Source organism: Nanorana parkeri, unplaced genomic scaffold, assembly GCF_000935625.1.
Source record: "Nanorana parkeri isolate BGI_ZX_2015 unplaced genomic scaffold, ASM93562v1 scaffold1281, whole genome shotgun sequence".
In the NCBI taxonomy this organism is placed as follows: Eukaryota; Metazoa; Chordata; class Amphibia; order Anura; family Dicroglossidae; genus Nanorana; species Nanorana parkeri.
In genome coordinates this window covers 272468-290410 of record NW_017307549.1, presented here as the reverse complement: position 1 = coordinate 290410, position 17943 = coordinate 272468, and the positions used below count along the sequence as shown (strand labels likewise).

The 17943-nt window shown below is 43.2% G+C and overlaps 1 protein-coding gene across 1 annotated transcript in view; it reads right to left on the bottom strand.

Moving 5' to 3' along the window:
• AVL9 (AVL9 cell migration associated) overlaps window positions 1–3132 on the bottom strand; it is a 43638-nt gene extending 40506 nt beyond the window's left edge. The window contains exon 1 of the mRNA XM_018569058.1: window positions 2955–3132. Within this exon, the coding sequence (XP_018424560.1) occupies window positions 2955–3056 (102 nt within the window). The 5' untranslated portion in view covers window positions 3057–3132. The remainder of the gene's footprint in view (window positions 1–2954) is intronic.
• Between the last annotated feature and the right edge of the window lie 14811 nt (window positions 3133–17943).

Here is a 17943-nt window from a genome sequence, read left to right as displayed (position 1 = left end):
TATTCTGACAGCCAGCTGGCCTTTTTGGGGCAAATAACATTGCTGAACCTAGACCTTTTATCCAGTGGAAGGCTCTGACCTAAATCCAGGTGGCGACTTTTCTTTTTTGGACATTCAGTGTATATAAACATACCAATAATAATCTTATCTCATCTGTGTAATTCAAAGACACAAATTAGTCATGCAAATACAATGTCTAAGACACTTTTCAATGACAGAGCACTATTGATTAAATAAAAGCAGGTTTAAAAACAAAAACAAAAACAAATGCCCTTTAACAAAATAATATTCTAAATCCTGTAATATAATAAATGATCAGAAAAACAGACTCAGCACAATCTAACTGCAAATAAAAAGGATGTGTAAAGGAATTTTTAAGAGGAACTCCAGGCAAACCGTTCTTGGTTTCCTTTAGTATGGTTTTATCCCCCTATCCAAAAAAACTGCTTTACTCGCGGTTTCACTTTAAAGGTAACTAACTTGATTGTTTAACCAAGATAAAAAAGGTATTCAAGATTCTCTAAATCTCACAGTAATTCCAAAAGGAACAAAAAATATTTTAAAACATTTCTAACACAACACTGTAAAAGACACAAGTAGAGTGTGAAGTTTAGACGTATAGAAGGGCACCAATATTTCCAGAACTGCAATGCTATAAAATCCGTATTTTCCCCAAACTGCAAAGCCAACAAGTATCTCTATTCTTCAAAGAATTCAGGATAGAAATTGTTTGTGAATAAATAGGGTCTGCAACCTGTTCTATTGTATCCATACATGTGTGGTGTATTGTTACTCTGTGTGTAAGAGATAGCACAAAGAGTAAGATGATATTCTCTAAAGGAATTTATCTGATTGTTCACTAGTTTCAGAGAACACTAGTCATTTTCAACACGCTTGTCTTACAGACCTGACATTTGTCTTCAAGACCCTTGAATATTCAAGCTTTGTTTACCAAGTGCCATTGTGCTGTTTTCTGAGGTCTGAGAAAGTATTTTTGTTGAACATTTGAAGACAAATTGCCAGTGTAATACATGGAAATTCCAGCATGGTTGTTGTCGGTGTGGGAGTATCCGCTTGACATTTTTTTGTCACATGTATTTTTGGCACCGCAAGATACTTTATTTATATGTGGTTTTGCTGTGAATAGTACATGCGATAGGCCACTGCACATTAACAGCACCTAAAATGTAATTTATCACACATGAAAAACTCATTTAAGATCTAAAAACTATGAGAATTTCACTCCCCTGTCACGGCTCTCTGCAGTGACAGGATCGAGAAGTGAGCGAGCGCCGGTATGTCTTCGCTCACTTCACGATCTACTGAGCCGACCTGTGACAGTTTCATTGTTGATGCTGAGGGAAAAGCACTCACCTCATAATTCTCCTTTAAATCTGCAATCCAGTAAAAACAGTAATAATCGGCTAACTAATCGATTTTGAAAATAATCGTTAGCTGCAGCTCTACTACACATACACTTCTATTACCTGATAAAAAAAAAAAAACAGTACTTTCCCCACAAAAAAAGTTTTTGTTGGTGTCCCTGTTACTACTGAAGATACGTTTCATCACTTCCTGTCTCGCTTATCCCATGTCATTGAGACAGGAAATGAAAGGTCATCTCCACAAAGGGGACAAACACAGCAAAAAAAAAAAAAACAAAACACTTTTACTTAGATCAGTCTATTTTTCTCTCTCGTGACAGGATCCAAGAATAAAGCATAGCTTGATTTGCTCTCAACTTATAACACAGTAAGGACATTTACAGCTGGCACCTAGGTTTTGAGGTTTATTCTAATTGTTTTCAATGAAGCTAGCTCAAAAAAAAAAATCCTGCTGGCTCCTGGATTGGACAGACTGGACTCTGAATTCCATATTAATTTGTCCACCCCAGGTACAAGGTAACATAACTTAGACGCAATCCTTAAAGTGACACTAAATTCAGTAGTTAAATCTTAAAAATGCCTTCAAGTACTCTATTAACAATAATGTATCTTATTTGTGTATCACTCGGCTGTAGATTCTCAAATCATCTCTGAATTGGTGCTGACACTGTCCTTCCTTCTGCAGGGTGGCTAGTTCTATTCCCCATGATCCCTGTGTGTGTTGTACAGTAGCTACCACTCCAAGCAAACTCCTGTGACAATCTCACGTTTAGTTAACTAATTTATATTGAGATTACAGTCTTATCACAGAAGTGAGCTTGGAGCAGTAGCTACTTTACAACACACACAGGGACTATGGAGAACAAACGTAGCCACCTCCAGAAGGAAGGACAGTGCCAGCACAAATTCAGAGCTGATTTGATGATCTACAGCCAAGTGATACACAAATAAGATACATTTTTGCTTATAGTTAAGGTACTTGAAGTTTACCTCCTGAGTCTTGTATCACTTGAACAGTCTCTTGTAATGTGCTAGAAGTTTCTAACATTCTCTTTTAACATGACAATAGTTTCTAACAGATTCCCATCTACCCAACATAATAGTTTCTTGTACTGTGTACTAGTATCTTCTAATGTAGCAGCTCTCTCATATAACATAGCAGCAGTAAAAACAGCATTCACATAAGGCATAGGAAGACACTGCAGATCAAGTGGTGTTGCAAAGCTGCAAGTCATAGGTATAGATCAGGTGCTAGTGTTCGGAAATAAACCCATGCAGGTCTCTGTTTTAGGTCAATATGGCATAACGTAATAGGCATTATGCACCAAGGAAAAAGAATAAAAACATATAATGCATTATGGTAACGGCAAAATATATAATACAAGCAAGTAGCATCTTCCAAATATCTAATGCATGGTTACACAACAAACACTATGAATTATATCCAAGTATCCCCAAGACACGTGCCACAATGAACACTGTTATTACACCACAGTCTCTGCAGCACCTGTGTGCACGCCGCAAGCGGAATTACACTACAAATATGTCAGTCAACATGATGTGTCTTACCTGGCAGCCCTTCTTGTGGTGAAATCCAACCACCACAATGTGCAGCACAGGTCCCCCTCTTCCCCTGCTCCCAGAGGTCTCCTCTCCAGGCTGGAGATCCATGACTGAAGTCAGGGAGACTGAGGCAATTCTGCCACAGCCAGCAGAAGGATCCCTGAAGCCTTTCTGCAGCTAACACTGTAGTATTGATGTCACAACCTAGGAACAAAGGAACAGTAAAGAATAAGTCCAGGTGAGGGTGGGTAATTCTTTCTTGGATCTCATATCCCAATATCATTGCTGTATGCCTATCCCACCCTGCTACAATAGAGAATGTGTTATGTGCTGTTTCAGCCCATGACACTGTTAACTTTTTTTAACTTTATTTAGAGTGTACAAAGTGTACACTTCATTCAGGTCTCCACTCCAGTGCGCTGCGAAAGAAATGCAGAATGTCTGCATTTTTTCACACCACACCTGCTTTGTGGTGTGAACAATTGTTTTCTATGTGCCCTAATAGTGACAAACTTTGATCAATTGCTGAAAAACACAAGTCACCACGCATCGTGCTAATGAGACCCAACACGTTTTATGTGCATCTGTCATCTCTAAGCCTGATGAAGGGGACCCTGCGAGGCCCCGAAAGCGCTTGCCAATGAGATACAGCTATTGGCAATAAAATATTTTGCTTTTTCAACTTATGGAGTGCTGGTGACATTTTGATTGTTCATGTGTGGCGTGCCATCCACAACTTATGGTGTGCCATCCGCAGTCATTTCGAGCACCCATCTTCATCAAGTGGGAATCCCGGTAAGGAGTGCGGTATGGTTTCTGTTTATGTGCATCTGTGACCCTTCCAGTCATGGGCAACCAAGAGATGGATTTGCAAAAGGTCAAAGACAGTTGTTAGCACTGAGAACAGAATTTCACCCTAAACACATTATTGGAATTATGAAGGGGTCGTAGGGAGATTTTATTTTGTTACAGTGATACATAAGAGCAGCAGGAGGAATTTATGAATGAAGCTTATGGGTACAAATCTTCTGCCCACTGAAAAGCTGGGTGAATGCTGGCTGTATAACATTATCACCACTAGATGGAGACGAGGAGCATATGAATTTCCTATGCTCATTGGCTCCATCTAGTGGTGATAATGCCCCGCAAATAATATTCGCCCAGCTTTACACTGAGCCCCTTTAAGTAAATTAGCACTTTCTCAGCCAAACTGGGATAACACCTACTTTATATTTATTACATCTTCCCATTTACATAGCATAACTTAAACAAATAATACAAATTGCTGCTTATCTTTTTAAGTGCTTTTTACTTGCTCACAAAGCTCGCTCCATGTAATGTTAAGGGGGATGGGGAGTTAATGTTTACCATACGGCTGCCTATAATGCGATGACAAATCTCAATATCAGTTGTAAACTTGATCTCAACCATCTGACTTCAAGGCTTGTGCTCTGCAATGTATGTTAGAGGGGAAACTCACTCTGTCCCCACTTTATCCCTGTGAAATGGATTAGAAAAGCTTGCAGTCCTGTATATAATAATAGCCCCCAGAGACAAATAAAAAGGCCCCAAAAAAGCAAGATGTTTTTAAAAAAATGATTTCTGGGTATCTTGTGTGAATGGGAACACAAATATATAATGGGGGTTATTACGGAAGTGGATATACACTGTAACTCTGATAGTAATGTTTAGCACCGCCAGGTTGTAAGACAGAACTGATCAATGTCCCTCACTGTGTGCAGATGTGTACAGAATATGTTCCTAGGTTACTGCTGTTTTCCCTTACATCTACTCTATGGGTCACCATACACTTTACAATCTGACCATACAATCAACTTCAGCCAAACAAAGATCAGGACCGACCTCATCTATGCACTACAGAGTTGATGTTAGCTCTAATGGAGCTTGCACAGACAGATTATATGGCATGATTAAGAAACATGTGATACAGATCTTGCAATGTGCGTAGCCACTTGTAGCTTGTCATCAGATAACCAATCACTGTCTCCATGGCTGTTAATTTACATTCTGTGAAAGTCTCCTCCTAGCCTATCTGCTCGATCCCTCACACAGGCAATATATAGTGATCGGTAGAGTCCTACCTCCTCCACACACCGTCACTCTCCTCTCTGTCAGTCCTCAGCAGCCATCAGACTTCTCTGGGCTTATCACAGCTCCCAAACAGCAGCTCGTCCCTGCCCTGAGTATGAGATCCACACTGTGAGTGCGACTACTTCCTGGTCACATGGCCTGCCCATCATCGATCCCATCATGCACCGCTCCTTAAAGCGACTGATCACCTGCTCTGTGTAGAAGACGATTAGAGACGATAGCTGAACGGAAATGACAGATTCGGAGTGTGTAATATAAAAGGCAATTGTAATATATGAACTGTACTCATATTTATATGGCTTTAGTAATAAAATATATGTTTATCCTGTGCTGTGACAAATACTTGCCGAGTGTTAAGACTTAATGTGACATGGGGGTGATGGGTGTCAGGGTATTTGAATGAGGTGGGTGGCGGCGTAGCAGTAATTCAGCATTGGTTCCCATTCTCTTGTAAATATCACTGTCAAGACTATTTTTAGTGGGGGGCCATTAGCCCCTATCTTAATTTTGGTTGCCCCTGTCTGCCTGACATCATGTGTCCGGGTTTCAGCTGCCATGAAACCTGGACACAGCATTCAAAACCCGGACTGTCCGGGTGAATCCTGGACAGGTGGCAACCCTACATTAAAGGGTGGAGAATGCCCCGGCCACAACTGATTGAGAGGTGGGTGTGTTAGTGACAGTTCTGCACAGGCTTGCTGAACATCATTGTTAAGGATTGGACGAGCCATTGGGTTGGTGGGTGCCCAGGTAGCACTCAATTCAGCACCTGCTGAAATTCAGTATCCCTGCAGCATAAGATGGGGTAGGCAAACTCCAGCCCTCCAGCTGTGGAGACAGCAGACATTTGTTAGGAGACAGTTCTGCTTGAGGGCCCATTCACACTTGTGTGTTGCAGCAATGCACACAGACACAACGCATGCTGATGCACCTTCTCTATAAGAGATTTCACAGCCCCAGATAGCGAGGGGATACCAGATTTCACAGGCAGTGTCTTAGTGAGGGGATAACAGTTTTCCGAGTTAGCGACGCGATACCAGATGTCAGACTGTATTAGTCAGGGGATACCAGATGTCACAGACTGTGTTAGTCAGGGGATACTAAATTTCACAGACTATGTTAGTGAGGGGATACCAGATGTCAGAGACTGTGTTAGTCAGGGGATACCAGATGTCACAGACTGTGTTAGTCAGGGGATACCAGATGTCACAGACTGTGTTAGTCAGGGGATACCAGATTTCACAGACTGTGTTGGTCAGGGGATACCAGATGTCCCAGACTGTGTTGGTCAGGGGATGCCAGATGCCACAGATTGTGTTGGTCAGGGGATGCCAGATGTCACAGACTGTGTTGGTCAGGGGATACCAGATGTCACAGACTGTGTTAGTCAGGGGATGCCAGATGTCACAGACTGTGTTAGTCAGGGGATACCAGATGTCACAGACTGTGTTAGTCAGGGGATACCAGATTTCACAGGCTGTGTTAGTCAGGGGATGCCAGATTTCACAGAGTGTGTTAGTCAGTGGATACCAGATGCCAGAGACTGTGTTAGTCAGGGGATGCCAGATGTCACAGACTGTGTTAGTCAGGGGATACCAGATGTCACAGACTGTTAGTCAGGGGATACCAGATTTCACAGGCTGTGTTAGTCAGGGGATGCCAGATGTCACAGACTGTGTTAGTCAGGGGATACCAGATGTCACAGACTGTTAGTCAGGGGATACCAGATTTCACAGGCTGTGTTAGTCAGGGGATGCCAGATGTCACAGACTGTGTTAGTCAGGGGATACCAGATGTCACAGACTGTTAGTCAGGGGATACCAGATTTCACAGGCTGTGTTAGTCAGGGGATGCCAGATGTCACAGACTGTGTTAGTCAGGGGATACCAGATGTCACAGACTGTTAGTCAGGGGATACCAGATTTCACAGGCTGTGTTAGTCAGGGGATGCCAGATGTCACAGACTGTGTTAGTCAGGGGATACCAGATGTCACAGACTGTTAGTCAGGGGATACCAGATTTCACAGGCTGTGTTAGTCAGGGGATGCCAGATGTCACAGACTGTGTTAGTCAGGGGATACCAGATGTCACAGACTGTTAGTCAGGGGATACCAGATTTCACAGGCTGTGTTAGTCAGGGGATGCCAGATGTCACAGACTGTGTTAGTCAGGGGATACCAGATGTCACAGACTGTTAGTCAGGGGATACCAGATTTCACAGGCTGTGTTAGTCAGGGGATGCCAGATGTCACAGACTGTGTTAGTCAGGGGATACCAGATGTCACAGACTGTTAGTCAGGGGATACCAGATTTCACAGGCTGTGTTAGTCAGGGGATGCCAGATGTCACAGACTGTGTTAGTCAGGGGATACCAGATGTCACAGACTGTTAGTCAGGGGATACCAGATTTCACAGGCTGTGTTAGTCAGGGGATGCCAGATGTCACAGACTGTGTTAGTCAGGGGATACCAGATGTCACAGACTGTTAGTCAGGGGATACCAGATTTCACAGGCTGTGTTAGTCAGGGGATGCCAGATGTCACAGACTGTGTTAGTCAGGGGATACCAGATGTCACAGACTGTTAGTCAGGGGATACCAGATTTCACAGGCTGTGTTAGTCAGGGGATGCCAGATGTCACAGACTGTGTTAGTCAGGGGATACCAGATGTCACAGACTGTTAGTCAGGGGATACCAGATTTCACAGGCTGTGTTAGTCAGGGGATGCCAGATGTCACAGACTGTGTTAGTCAGGGGATACCAGATGTCACAGACTGTTAGTCAGGGGATACCAGATTTCACAGGCTGTGTTAGTCAGGGGATGCCAGATGTCACAGACTGTGTTAGTCAGGGGATACCAGATGTCACAGACTGTTAGTCAGGGGATACCAGATTTCACAGGCTGTGTTAGTCAGGGGATGCCAGATGTCACAGACTGTGTTAGTCAGGGGATACCAGATGTCACAGACTGTTAGTCAGGGGATACCAGATTTCACAGGCTGTGTTAGTCAGGGGATGCCAGATGTCACAGACTGTGTTAGTCAGGGGATACCAGATGTCACAGACTGTTAGTCAGGGGATACCAGATTTCACAGGCTGTGTTAGTCAGGGGATGCCAGATGTCACAGACTGTGTTAGTCAGGGGATACCAGATGTCACAGACTGTTAGTCAGGGGATACCAGATTTCACAGGCTGTGTTAGTCAGGGGATGCCAGATGTCACAGACTGTGTTAGTCAGGGGATACCAGATGTCACAAATTGTGTTAGTCAGGGGATATCAGATTTCACAGACTGTGTTAGTCAGGGGACACCAGGATCAGGAAGCCGGGGAAATGATTTCATGCTATTTGGCAGGCTCGATGCTGATTGGCCGGGAAGCCGGCTCCCTGAATGTTCCCTCGCGGCACTGCCGGTCAGAAGAAATCTCCCTCTGACCGGAAGTTCCGTTATTGGGGAAGGTATCAGAGCATTTGGGAGTGTACGAGTACTCACCCAATTACTACGTATTGGTGCATCCCTAATTATTAATGAGTATATAACACTTACCCTGTGCTGGCCAGCTTCTAATTATTTTCAGCTATCTTTACATGCAGGGCAAGCTATTCAGGTCTAATGATTGTTAAAAGGGTGGGCCAAAATCATGTAAAGAACCAGGGGGCTTCAGGAGTCGGCACCCATACATACACAGGGTCCAAGATCTTGGAAGGAAAACGCTCTGATTAAAGCAGAAGGCCAAGGCAAGGTATATCAGACACATCTGCATCAAGATGCTATTCTCCCTTGTCACATGCTCATCGAGGTAGCATGGAGCCAGCTTCCCGGCCAATCAGGAAGCCGGGCAACACGTCATTACACAGTGCCCAGCTTCCTAATTGGCCAGAAAGCCGGATCCATGCTGTCTTGTCACCTGGAGCATTAATACGGCTTCCCTGCTAATCGGGAAGCTGGGTGGTGAGTCTTTACACGCCGCCTGGCTTCCCGGCTAATCAGGAAGCCATGTGGTGAGTCATTACACGCCGCCTGGCTTCCTTAATGGGACTTCCGGTATCGGTATTCGGTATCGGCGAGTATGGAAAAAAATATCGGTACCTGTACCGAAAACCGGTATCAGTGCATTCCTAATATATATCAACAGTAATTTGGTAGGTTGCACTGTGAAATATCTGCAAATAGGAGACAAAATGCAGTGGAAGCTGTAACCTAACCAATCCTCAACTGAGAATAAAAGGAATTTCATGACTTTCTTGGACGGGTCCAGTTGGTCAGTACTAACTATATTATATGGTTTGTGCTAACTTTCTCTGCCCTCAGATCATCTTTGATAATTGGCAAGGCAAAATGTGTTTGGTGGGAATGCCTATTGACATATATATATTATTAACACAGACCGGGGTACAGTGAGTCCAGTGGGTTCAAAACAGACATTCTACAGGGCTGATAAAATCCAAACGCAAATAGTTCAAAGAAAAAAAAAAAGTATACTTATGTGAAAATAAAAATTGCAGACACGTTGGTAGGATTGATGGATAAACTGAACTTTAATGGCCTTAATATTCCTACTTTCAGCAAACATAAAGAAACAAGGCTGACAGTGAATAGAAAACAGTCTTTTCACAGGGACAGAGGAAGCAAAAAAGATAGATATGTGATTTACCAGGAACCTCCCCCAACAATCAAAGAGTACATAAAGGAAATAACCGATTTGTAACGCTACCTGGAACTTTCCCTCTAGCTATTTTTGCCATGCACTCTGCTTCATCTTTGTGATTCAGGATAAAATGCATACATCTCATACACGTTAAAGATATGTTTCTTATGTATTTCTTCAACAACAAAAACATTCTGATGTTTTCCCTAATGAACGATACATCTAAAGTTTTAACATCTTTACAAATTCTTACACGTGATAAAAATAAAATCTTATACAATCTTATAACACCAACTTTGTTATTTCTAATGAAATCCTGCCATCTAGTGACACACGAGAGAGTGTTCATTACAGTTTCTGTACATTAACAATTAAGCAATATACAGCAAATATGTCATGGAAATGTTCACTTTTAGAATGGTGTATAACATAATTAGCAGGAATATGAAGTCTACTTATCTATTTTGATAATAATAGAATGATTATTATCCATTTAAGCTAATGGATTGTACAGGTAACATTGGTCACCGGTTGTTTCTTCTCTTTATAATATTCATTTTAAATGTTGCCATTAGCTTCAGTTGTTGTGATGTCAATAGCTCATGTTAGGAGTCAATTTAAATCCATGATATTAGAGATGTTACATCATATATTATCTACAAATCATCTACAATGTAGATTCTACATTACCTACTGTATATGATTGGTACTATATCCTTTCTGTCTAATTCTCTCTAAATCTTCATATATATTCTACTTTAAAGTTGGTTATGATTTTTAATCAATTATTTACATATTTCTTAACCTACTATATATTAATTCTTCCCATTGAAGGCTTCTATACTAAGATAGAAAGCTAAAGTAGGACTGTTAATACTTATTTGCCCCATATAGTAATGCTCTGTAGCAAATGTCTCAAACTCAATTCAGTTGGGGGCCACTGGATACATTTTCTTCTCCCATGAAAACTTCAAAAGAAAATTCAACTAAATACAGTACCAGCGTCAATGTATGCGTGTGCTTATAATGTCAGTGATGGTTTCTTTGTACACAACGTTAGCATATTTTTTTGTGAAGGTTTTTGTGTGTGTATTGTCAGGATTTCTGTGAGTGATGTCGGTGTGTGTGTGTGCCATATCAGTGTTTTTACATGCATATATGTGTGCAGTGTCAGTATACGTGTGTGTTTTTTGCCCACGGGTTTTAATTTTAATCATAGGGGACCAACAGATTCACACATTCACTCACACACAGAACAGAAATCCGCACACACAGAGAAATACTCACACCTCCATACACATACAGAAATACACACACAATAACCCAGAGTAACAAACACCTCACACACACACTAATACTCCTCTACCCCCCCACCTACACACACACACACACACACACACACAGAAGTACTCGTACCTCCACACACATACAGACATACACACACAATAACCCAGATAAGCAAACACCTCACACACACAGAAAAACACATACTAATACCCCCCCACACCTTCTTAAAAGAAAGAGCCCCCTCACCCACTTACATTTTTTGCAGGGAGGGGGCACATACTCTGGTGGTCCAGTGGGTGATTAGTATGGTCTGCACTTTTGGCTGGCGCAGACCTTACTAATCCTTCCTTTCGGCCGGCGCTCTGTGAAGGCTGTCAGAGCACACGCTGCACTCTGACTCACACTGAACGCTGGCACCCAGGAAGCAGCTATGCACTCTGCATCCGACATAGATGAAGACCGTGTAGCTGCTCCCCAAGTGGGTTACGAGGTCCATGACTGTGTTCCCGACTTGTCAGCCAGCTGTGGGCTGCATGGTTGGTACTTTGAGACCCCTGCTTCATAGATCTTTATTTCACTAGAAAACATTATAATGGAGAATTTTACATTTATTACCCTTTTCTCTTTTTTTCCCCACTATTGACCTGGTACACTGATCTCTTTACTCAGTTTATAGCTGTATACTCATCCTTATAGGAAGGCATTGAAAATAAGTAGGGCTGGTACGGATTAAAATGTTTGTGTTCGATTATTACCTCATTGCTGTGCTGTATGTGTATAGGCCAATGCCTCAGCTGGCGCTTGTGCAGAACAAGTTTCTTGGGCAAACCTCTTAGTTGTAACGAAACCAGAAGTCAGGCGGTCGCAGAACTCGATAAGTTCTCAGTGTCGACAGATCACCGGCCCAAGTGGCTCTGTCGGCTAACGAACGGAAGGGGGAGGAGTCTGGTGACGTCACGGCCTTCGACGTCACCAGACTCCTCCCCCTTCCCTTCGTTAGCCGACTTGGGGAAGGGGGGAGGAGTCCGGTGACGTCTATGTCCGTGACGTCACCGGATCTCCGACGGGACTCCTGGAAGACCCGGAGGCCGGCGGAGAGGTGAGTGTTTTCATTACTGATCAAAAGAATTTTAATCGATCAAAAATGTTTACGATTAATCGGGTAATTAATCGTTAATTTCCACAGCCCTAAAAATAAACTATGGTTATGCCCCTTAAAATTATTTCTTATAATGTTAAAGTTGTCAGGAGCAGCTATTATATTTTAGAACAGGTACAGGAGTATAAGATTATGATCTCAAAATCACCCTAAATGGACTAGACGTCGGTTAGAACAAATACTTCATATAACATAACGGTATTAGAACAATTCAAAAAAGGGGCTGTACATTTACAATTACTAGATTCCTTGTGTGTCCTACACCTCAAGAAGATTTCACCTTTCTTCAGTACCAAATAGTTGATATTGTGGAATTGATTATACATTTATCTCTCACTTTAGTATTGATTCTGCTGAAAAAGTTGATATAGACAAAATCATTCATTCTGATCATGCCCCACTTGCTGTATTATTAAAATAGTTATAAGCTAAATGCATATGTGGGAAAATAGATGACAACCTTTAACAAAAAGAAGACAACAAAAAGTGTATTAGGGAACAAATCTCTTTATTCTTTAAAGAAAATACCAACCGGTTAACATTGGATCCAATGCTCTGGGAAGCTTTCAGGGCAGTATTAAGAGATACAGTGGGGCAAAAAAGTATTTAGTCAGCCACCAATTGTGCAAGTTCTCCCACTTAAAAAGATGAGAGAGGCCTGTAATTGGCATCATAGGTAGACCTCAACTATGAGAGACAAAATGAGAAAACAAATCCAGACAAATCACATTGGCTGATTTGGAACGAATTTATTTGCAAATTATGGTGGAAAATAAGTATTTGGTCACCTACAAACAAGCAAGAGTTCTGGCTCTCGCAGACCTGTACCTTCTTCTTTAAGAGGCTCCTCTGTCCTGCACTCATTACGTGTATCAATGGCACCTGTTTGAACTTGTTATCAGTATAAAAGACCTACATAAAGACACCAAGGGACAGTCCACAGCCAGAGCTGAGGGGGAGAAGAGGAGAGTGCAGATTTCCAGGTGAGCGCAGAGCAGGTAAGTAAAGCAGCTTATTCCTGTCCCCTGGGGATGAATGAGCCGTTAACCCTTGCAAGGGCAGCCCCATTGCATTAGAAACTTTGAATCTCCCTGTAGGTGAGCTTTACATCAATTGGGGCCCTGTTCACACCTAAACGTAGTGTTATTCACATGATACTGTGTGATTAACACGTTACCGCACAATGCTCATATCATGCGTTGCAGTACACCAGGTGCATTGCTATGAATGGCACCCCAATGCACCATCCGACCACACTGCAAAGCAGCCTGGAGTACCACAATACCATGCCTTGGAAGGCATTACATGCAGCTACCATACCCCCACACCTGCTCCTCTTTACTACATCTCCCCGCGTCCCTGTGCCGATCGTGGATGTGGATGGGCAGGAAATGTGAGGCGGGGAGGAGGTGCGACGTGTGGAGCGTGGATGCGAGCGGGTCTGGCAGCGGCGAACGTGAGGTGGGGAGGAGGTGGGGTGCACAGCGTGTGGAGCTGTGAACAGGGCCAACTGATCAGGAAGCCGATTATTCGATTATTGAAAAAGTTGACAACTTTTTCAATAATCGATTATAATCGATTATGTCGATTAGTTGTTGCAGCCCTACATTACAGTACTGCATGTTGCAAGCATACAGCAGCCAGGAGGTGCATCGGGGTGCAATTTCAAATGAATGGCAATGCATTGTAACAGTGCACAGCAACAGTTGTTTTCTATGCGTCACATTCTCACCACAATGCGGGTGTAAAATGCAAACATGTATTTTATTGTAGTGCGTTGGATGCCACTGCTGACCGCTGCAGGCAGCGCAACGCACTACTCTGCAGGGAGCTGATTGGAGTGTACACACCACATAAAGATACAAAAGAAAATAAGCTGTGAGATCTCCGGCTCCAATATAACACACACTGCCAGAGCTGCTACAACACACTAGCCTGTCCGTTAAAACACAGCATTTTAGGGGATGGGCTAGTGTGAACAGGTCTTAATGCAAACTATCGCACAACGCACCAAGCATGTGTTACTGTGCACTAGGTGAATTGCCATTCACTTGAAATTGCACCCCGAGAACTGGCTGAAATTGCACAGTGTATGGGTACCCTTAGTGTATTCTTGCAGTTGGGATCACAGGTGGTTCTGGAGAGCTGCAGCCACTCAGCCTGTACAAAGCAATGACAGTCTTGACAGGAGCCGCAGCTGTCTGCATGTATCACATCCAGTGATTACCTATGTCTAGGGGCACATGACTGGCCCTCAATGCACACAGATTGGGGGGAATGCAATAAACACACTTTTCTGGTGGTATGGACCTTTAAATGGTCCTGTGTCAATGTAAAAAATCTCTGTAGCCAGTTTTGGTAGCTTTACCACTAGGCATGTGCACCAGCAAAACAATTGTTTCGTTTTGCTTCGGATTTTGCTTTATTTTGTTTTTCGGAATTCGGGTCCGAAAGTCAATTCGTTTCAGAATTCGGATTCGGACGAAATTCGTTAGCAGAAATCCGTACGAACTTTCGTTTCTAGTTCATTTCGTTGCAGCAAAGTGACATTTGGAGGGAACAAGGAGGGAAAAAAAGTGTTTTTGTTCTCAAACGTCACTTTGCTGCAACGAAAGTTCGTCCAAAAAAAACGAATCGGAAATTCGGATTTGTTTGCATTCCTTATACCTGTAATTCGGATACATCCGAATCTCAGAAATTTTGTCCGAATTTCGATTCGGAACGAAACGAATCGCACATATCTATGTACCACCACTTGCATCAGATTCAAGTAATTCCTAATACCACCACTTTAAGAATCTGTCGCTGTGGCTGGGACAGATTGAAAAAGGATAACTGACAGTTTACAGATTATAAAACTGGTGACAATTAAGACCAACTCTAATCTGGCGTGTGAGAGTGAGACATGTATGTACTGGGAAGCTGTCATGAACTCTGGTGGCCCGGTGTCCTAGCAGCCAATTATACATTCAGGTGTCGACCGGGAGATTCCCCAGCCGGCAGCTGAATGCAAATAACGTTTCGGTCTTACATTGAGTGGGTGGGGCCTAATGTGGAATCTTGAAAACTGAATTGCCTATCAAATCTACTCAGCTGTTGATTGACTGCAGGCAGGTGCCATAGCCAGTCTGCTATTGGCTAAGGCACCGGCCCACTGCCAGTTGTCAATCAGCAGCAGAGAGGACCTGATAGGGAACTCAGTTCTCTGAAATCCCCATCAGCCCCCCCCCGGTCAGTGTCACTGGTTATTAAGGACATTGTCGGCTACAGCTTCCTTAACTACCTCCGGGCCGGCCGTAGTAAAAAAACGGCTGGCCGGGAGCTCTCTATATCTGAGCGGGTGCCTTTAGACGTCCGCTCAGACACGCCCCCAGCAGCGCGCGCGAGCGGGAAATGGCCGATATTTAAAAACAGGCAGCGATGCCTGTTAACATACAAGCGATCCGCCGCTTGGATGTTACAGCGATTTTCAGTAATTTTTCCTAATTATAGTAAAAAATAAAACCCGTAGTGGTGATTAAATACCATCAAAAGAAAGCTCTATGTGTCCCCAAAAAATGGTATAAAATTCATTTCAGTACAGCGTTGCATGACGGAATAAACGTCAGTCAAAGTACCGCAGCGCTGAATACTGAAAAATGGCATGGCCAGGAAGGGGGTGTAAACACCTGGTCTTCAAGTTCAGGTAAAAGGAGAACTATGAGGTTAGGGCTTTTCCCCATAGTTCTCCTTAGGGTAACAGGAGGACACAAACTAGTGTCCTCCCGTCACCCTAAGCCCAGTATACTTTTCGGGTATACAGTATACTGAGACGCCGCAGCTGAAACGGATCCCGACAATTATGTCTGGATCCGCCCAGCTGCGAGAGTGACAGCTGGCTCTGCCTATCTAGAGGCAGAGCCAGCTGTACCCGCCCCCTCCCGTTCCACCAGTCAGCGCTGGAGGATCGGAGCGGGGAGTTTTGGAGCATTTAAGTACATTTTATTCTATAGGGTCTTGGCTTTCAGAAAATATATGTTTGGGGGTTTCAAAGTAATTTTCAGGCCTAAAATGTGGAATATAACATGGGTGCAAAAAAAGAAAAAAAAAAGAAAAAGGCCTCAGTCATGAAAGGGTTAATGACCCAGGCCTTTTTTAATTTTTTTGTTTACATGTTATTATCCACATTTTAGGCCTGAAAATTACTTAAAACCCCCAAACATTATATATTTTCTGAAAGCCAAGACCCTGTAGAATAAAATGGTGGCAGTTACAAATTGTTATGTTGCACGACATTAGCGCAACTTATTATCAAACCCAAACATTTTGTGAAAAATGCACTTAAGTTAAATTTAGTTCCCCCAAAACACAATATAAAACCATTTTGTTTGTAAAGTATAAAAGATGAGGTTACAATCAGTAAATAGATACCCAACATGCCCAGGTTAAAAATTGTGTGAATCCGTCAAACTGCAACAGAATTCAGTACTCCAAAAAGTCCATACACAACACTTTAAAAGCCCCTACAGGTCATCAGTTCAGAGATCTGCCTAAATATTGGCCCTAGAATGATTGCTCTCATTCTGAGACACCATCTCATTCTCTCATGTGTAGCGCAATCGTCGTTTTCGTACGTAGGCGCACCGGAAGTGTGTTTACGTGACCATGCGCATGCTCGCGGGGGCAGGGGATTATAAAAAATGTTTTACATTATTTTTACATTTCATTTATTTTTTTAAACTTTACTTTAATTGCTATCACATAGGAGGAATTACAAGTCTCCTATGTGATAGCATATTGGTGGTGACAGGTACTCTTTAAGGTGATACTGGGGGTCCAAAAAAATCCCTAGTGTCACCTTTACACTCTAAATAAGCTATTGAAGTGCAGATTGCACTTCTAATAGCTGGGCTTCAGGAGCCCAGCAATGACAGCTCAGGGACCAGAAGTGATGCAATACCGGTCGTTCCTGGTCCCATAGAACGGGGAGAAGAGCGGTGAACGGATGTTCCCCAGCTTCCTGCCAACACCCGAGATGCTGGTCCCGGGCCCGTAGGAGGGGCAGCGGAGCCCGGGAAACACGACAGGGAGAGGGCGGGCAGCCACTTTACCGCATCGTAGAAGCGATCTGGCGATAGTCTAATGAATCGCTTCTACTTTAAAGCCGTCCGCCACCTCTACAAGTATGAACATAGTCTAGAGTCTGTTTAACCCCTTAAGGATTCATGACGGGATTATCCCATCATGCGTCGTAAAGGGGTTAACAACTAGTGAAAGCCACCATCATTGACGCTGACAGTGGGCAGGGCCTGATGGGGAATTTAGAGAACTGAGTTCCCCATCAATTCTGCTGAATTTACAGCAGGCAGTGGGTGGCTGTTATAGCCAATAGCAGGCTGGCTTTGGTACCCGCCCACTGACAATCTGCAGCAAAGCTTGTAAGGCAAGCACAGTGGCCAAGCAGGGAGGTCAGTAATGGTGAACTTGTGATTTTATCAGGTTTAGCATTACTGAGCTGCACTGACAATGAAGTGTCTGGTTTGTACACTCCGGCCTCACTGCCCCTCCGCACCGCAAATGGCCGTGGTTGCACCAAGTTCATGTACCTGTTTGCAACAAGTACATGAATCTGGTGCAAGCACTGACATTTGTTTGAATGCATCACAGAATTCTGAAGTGTGGCAGACACTGTAACAATACCAGGTTTTGTATACTTGCCTTTTGTCAGCATTTCCCAATCTCACATAAAAGACTTTGAGGGGAATGTATCAAAACTGGAGCAGACAATCCAGTGCAATCAAGAGCAACAG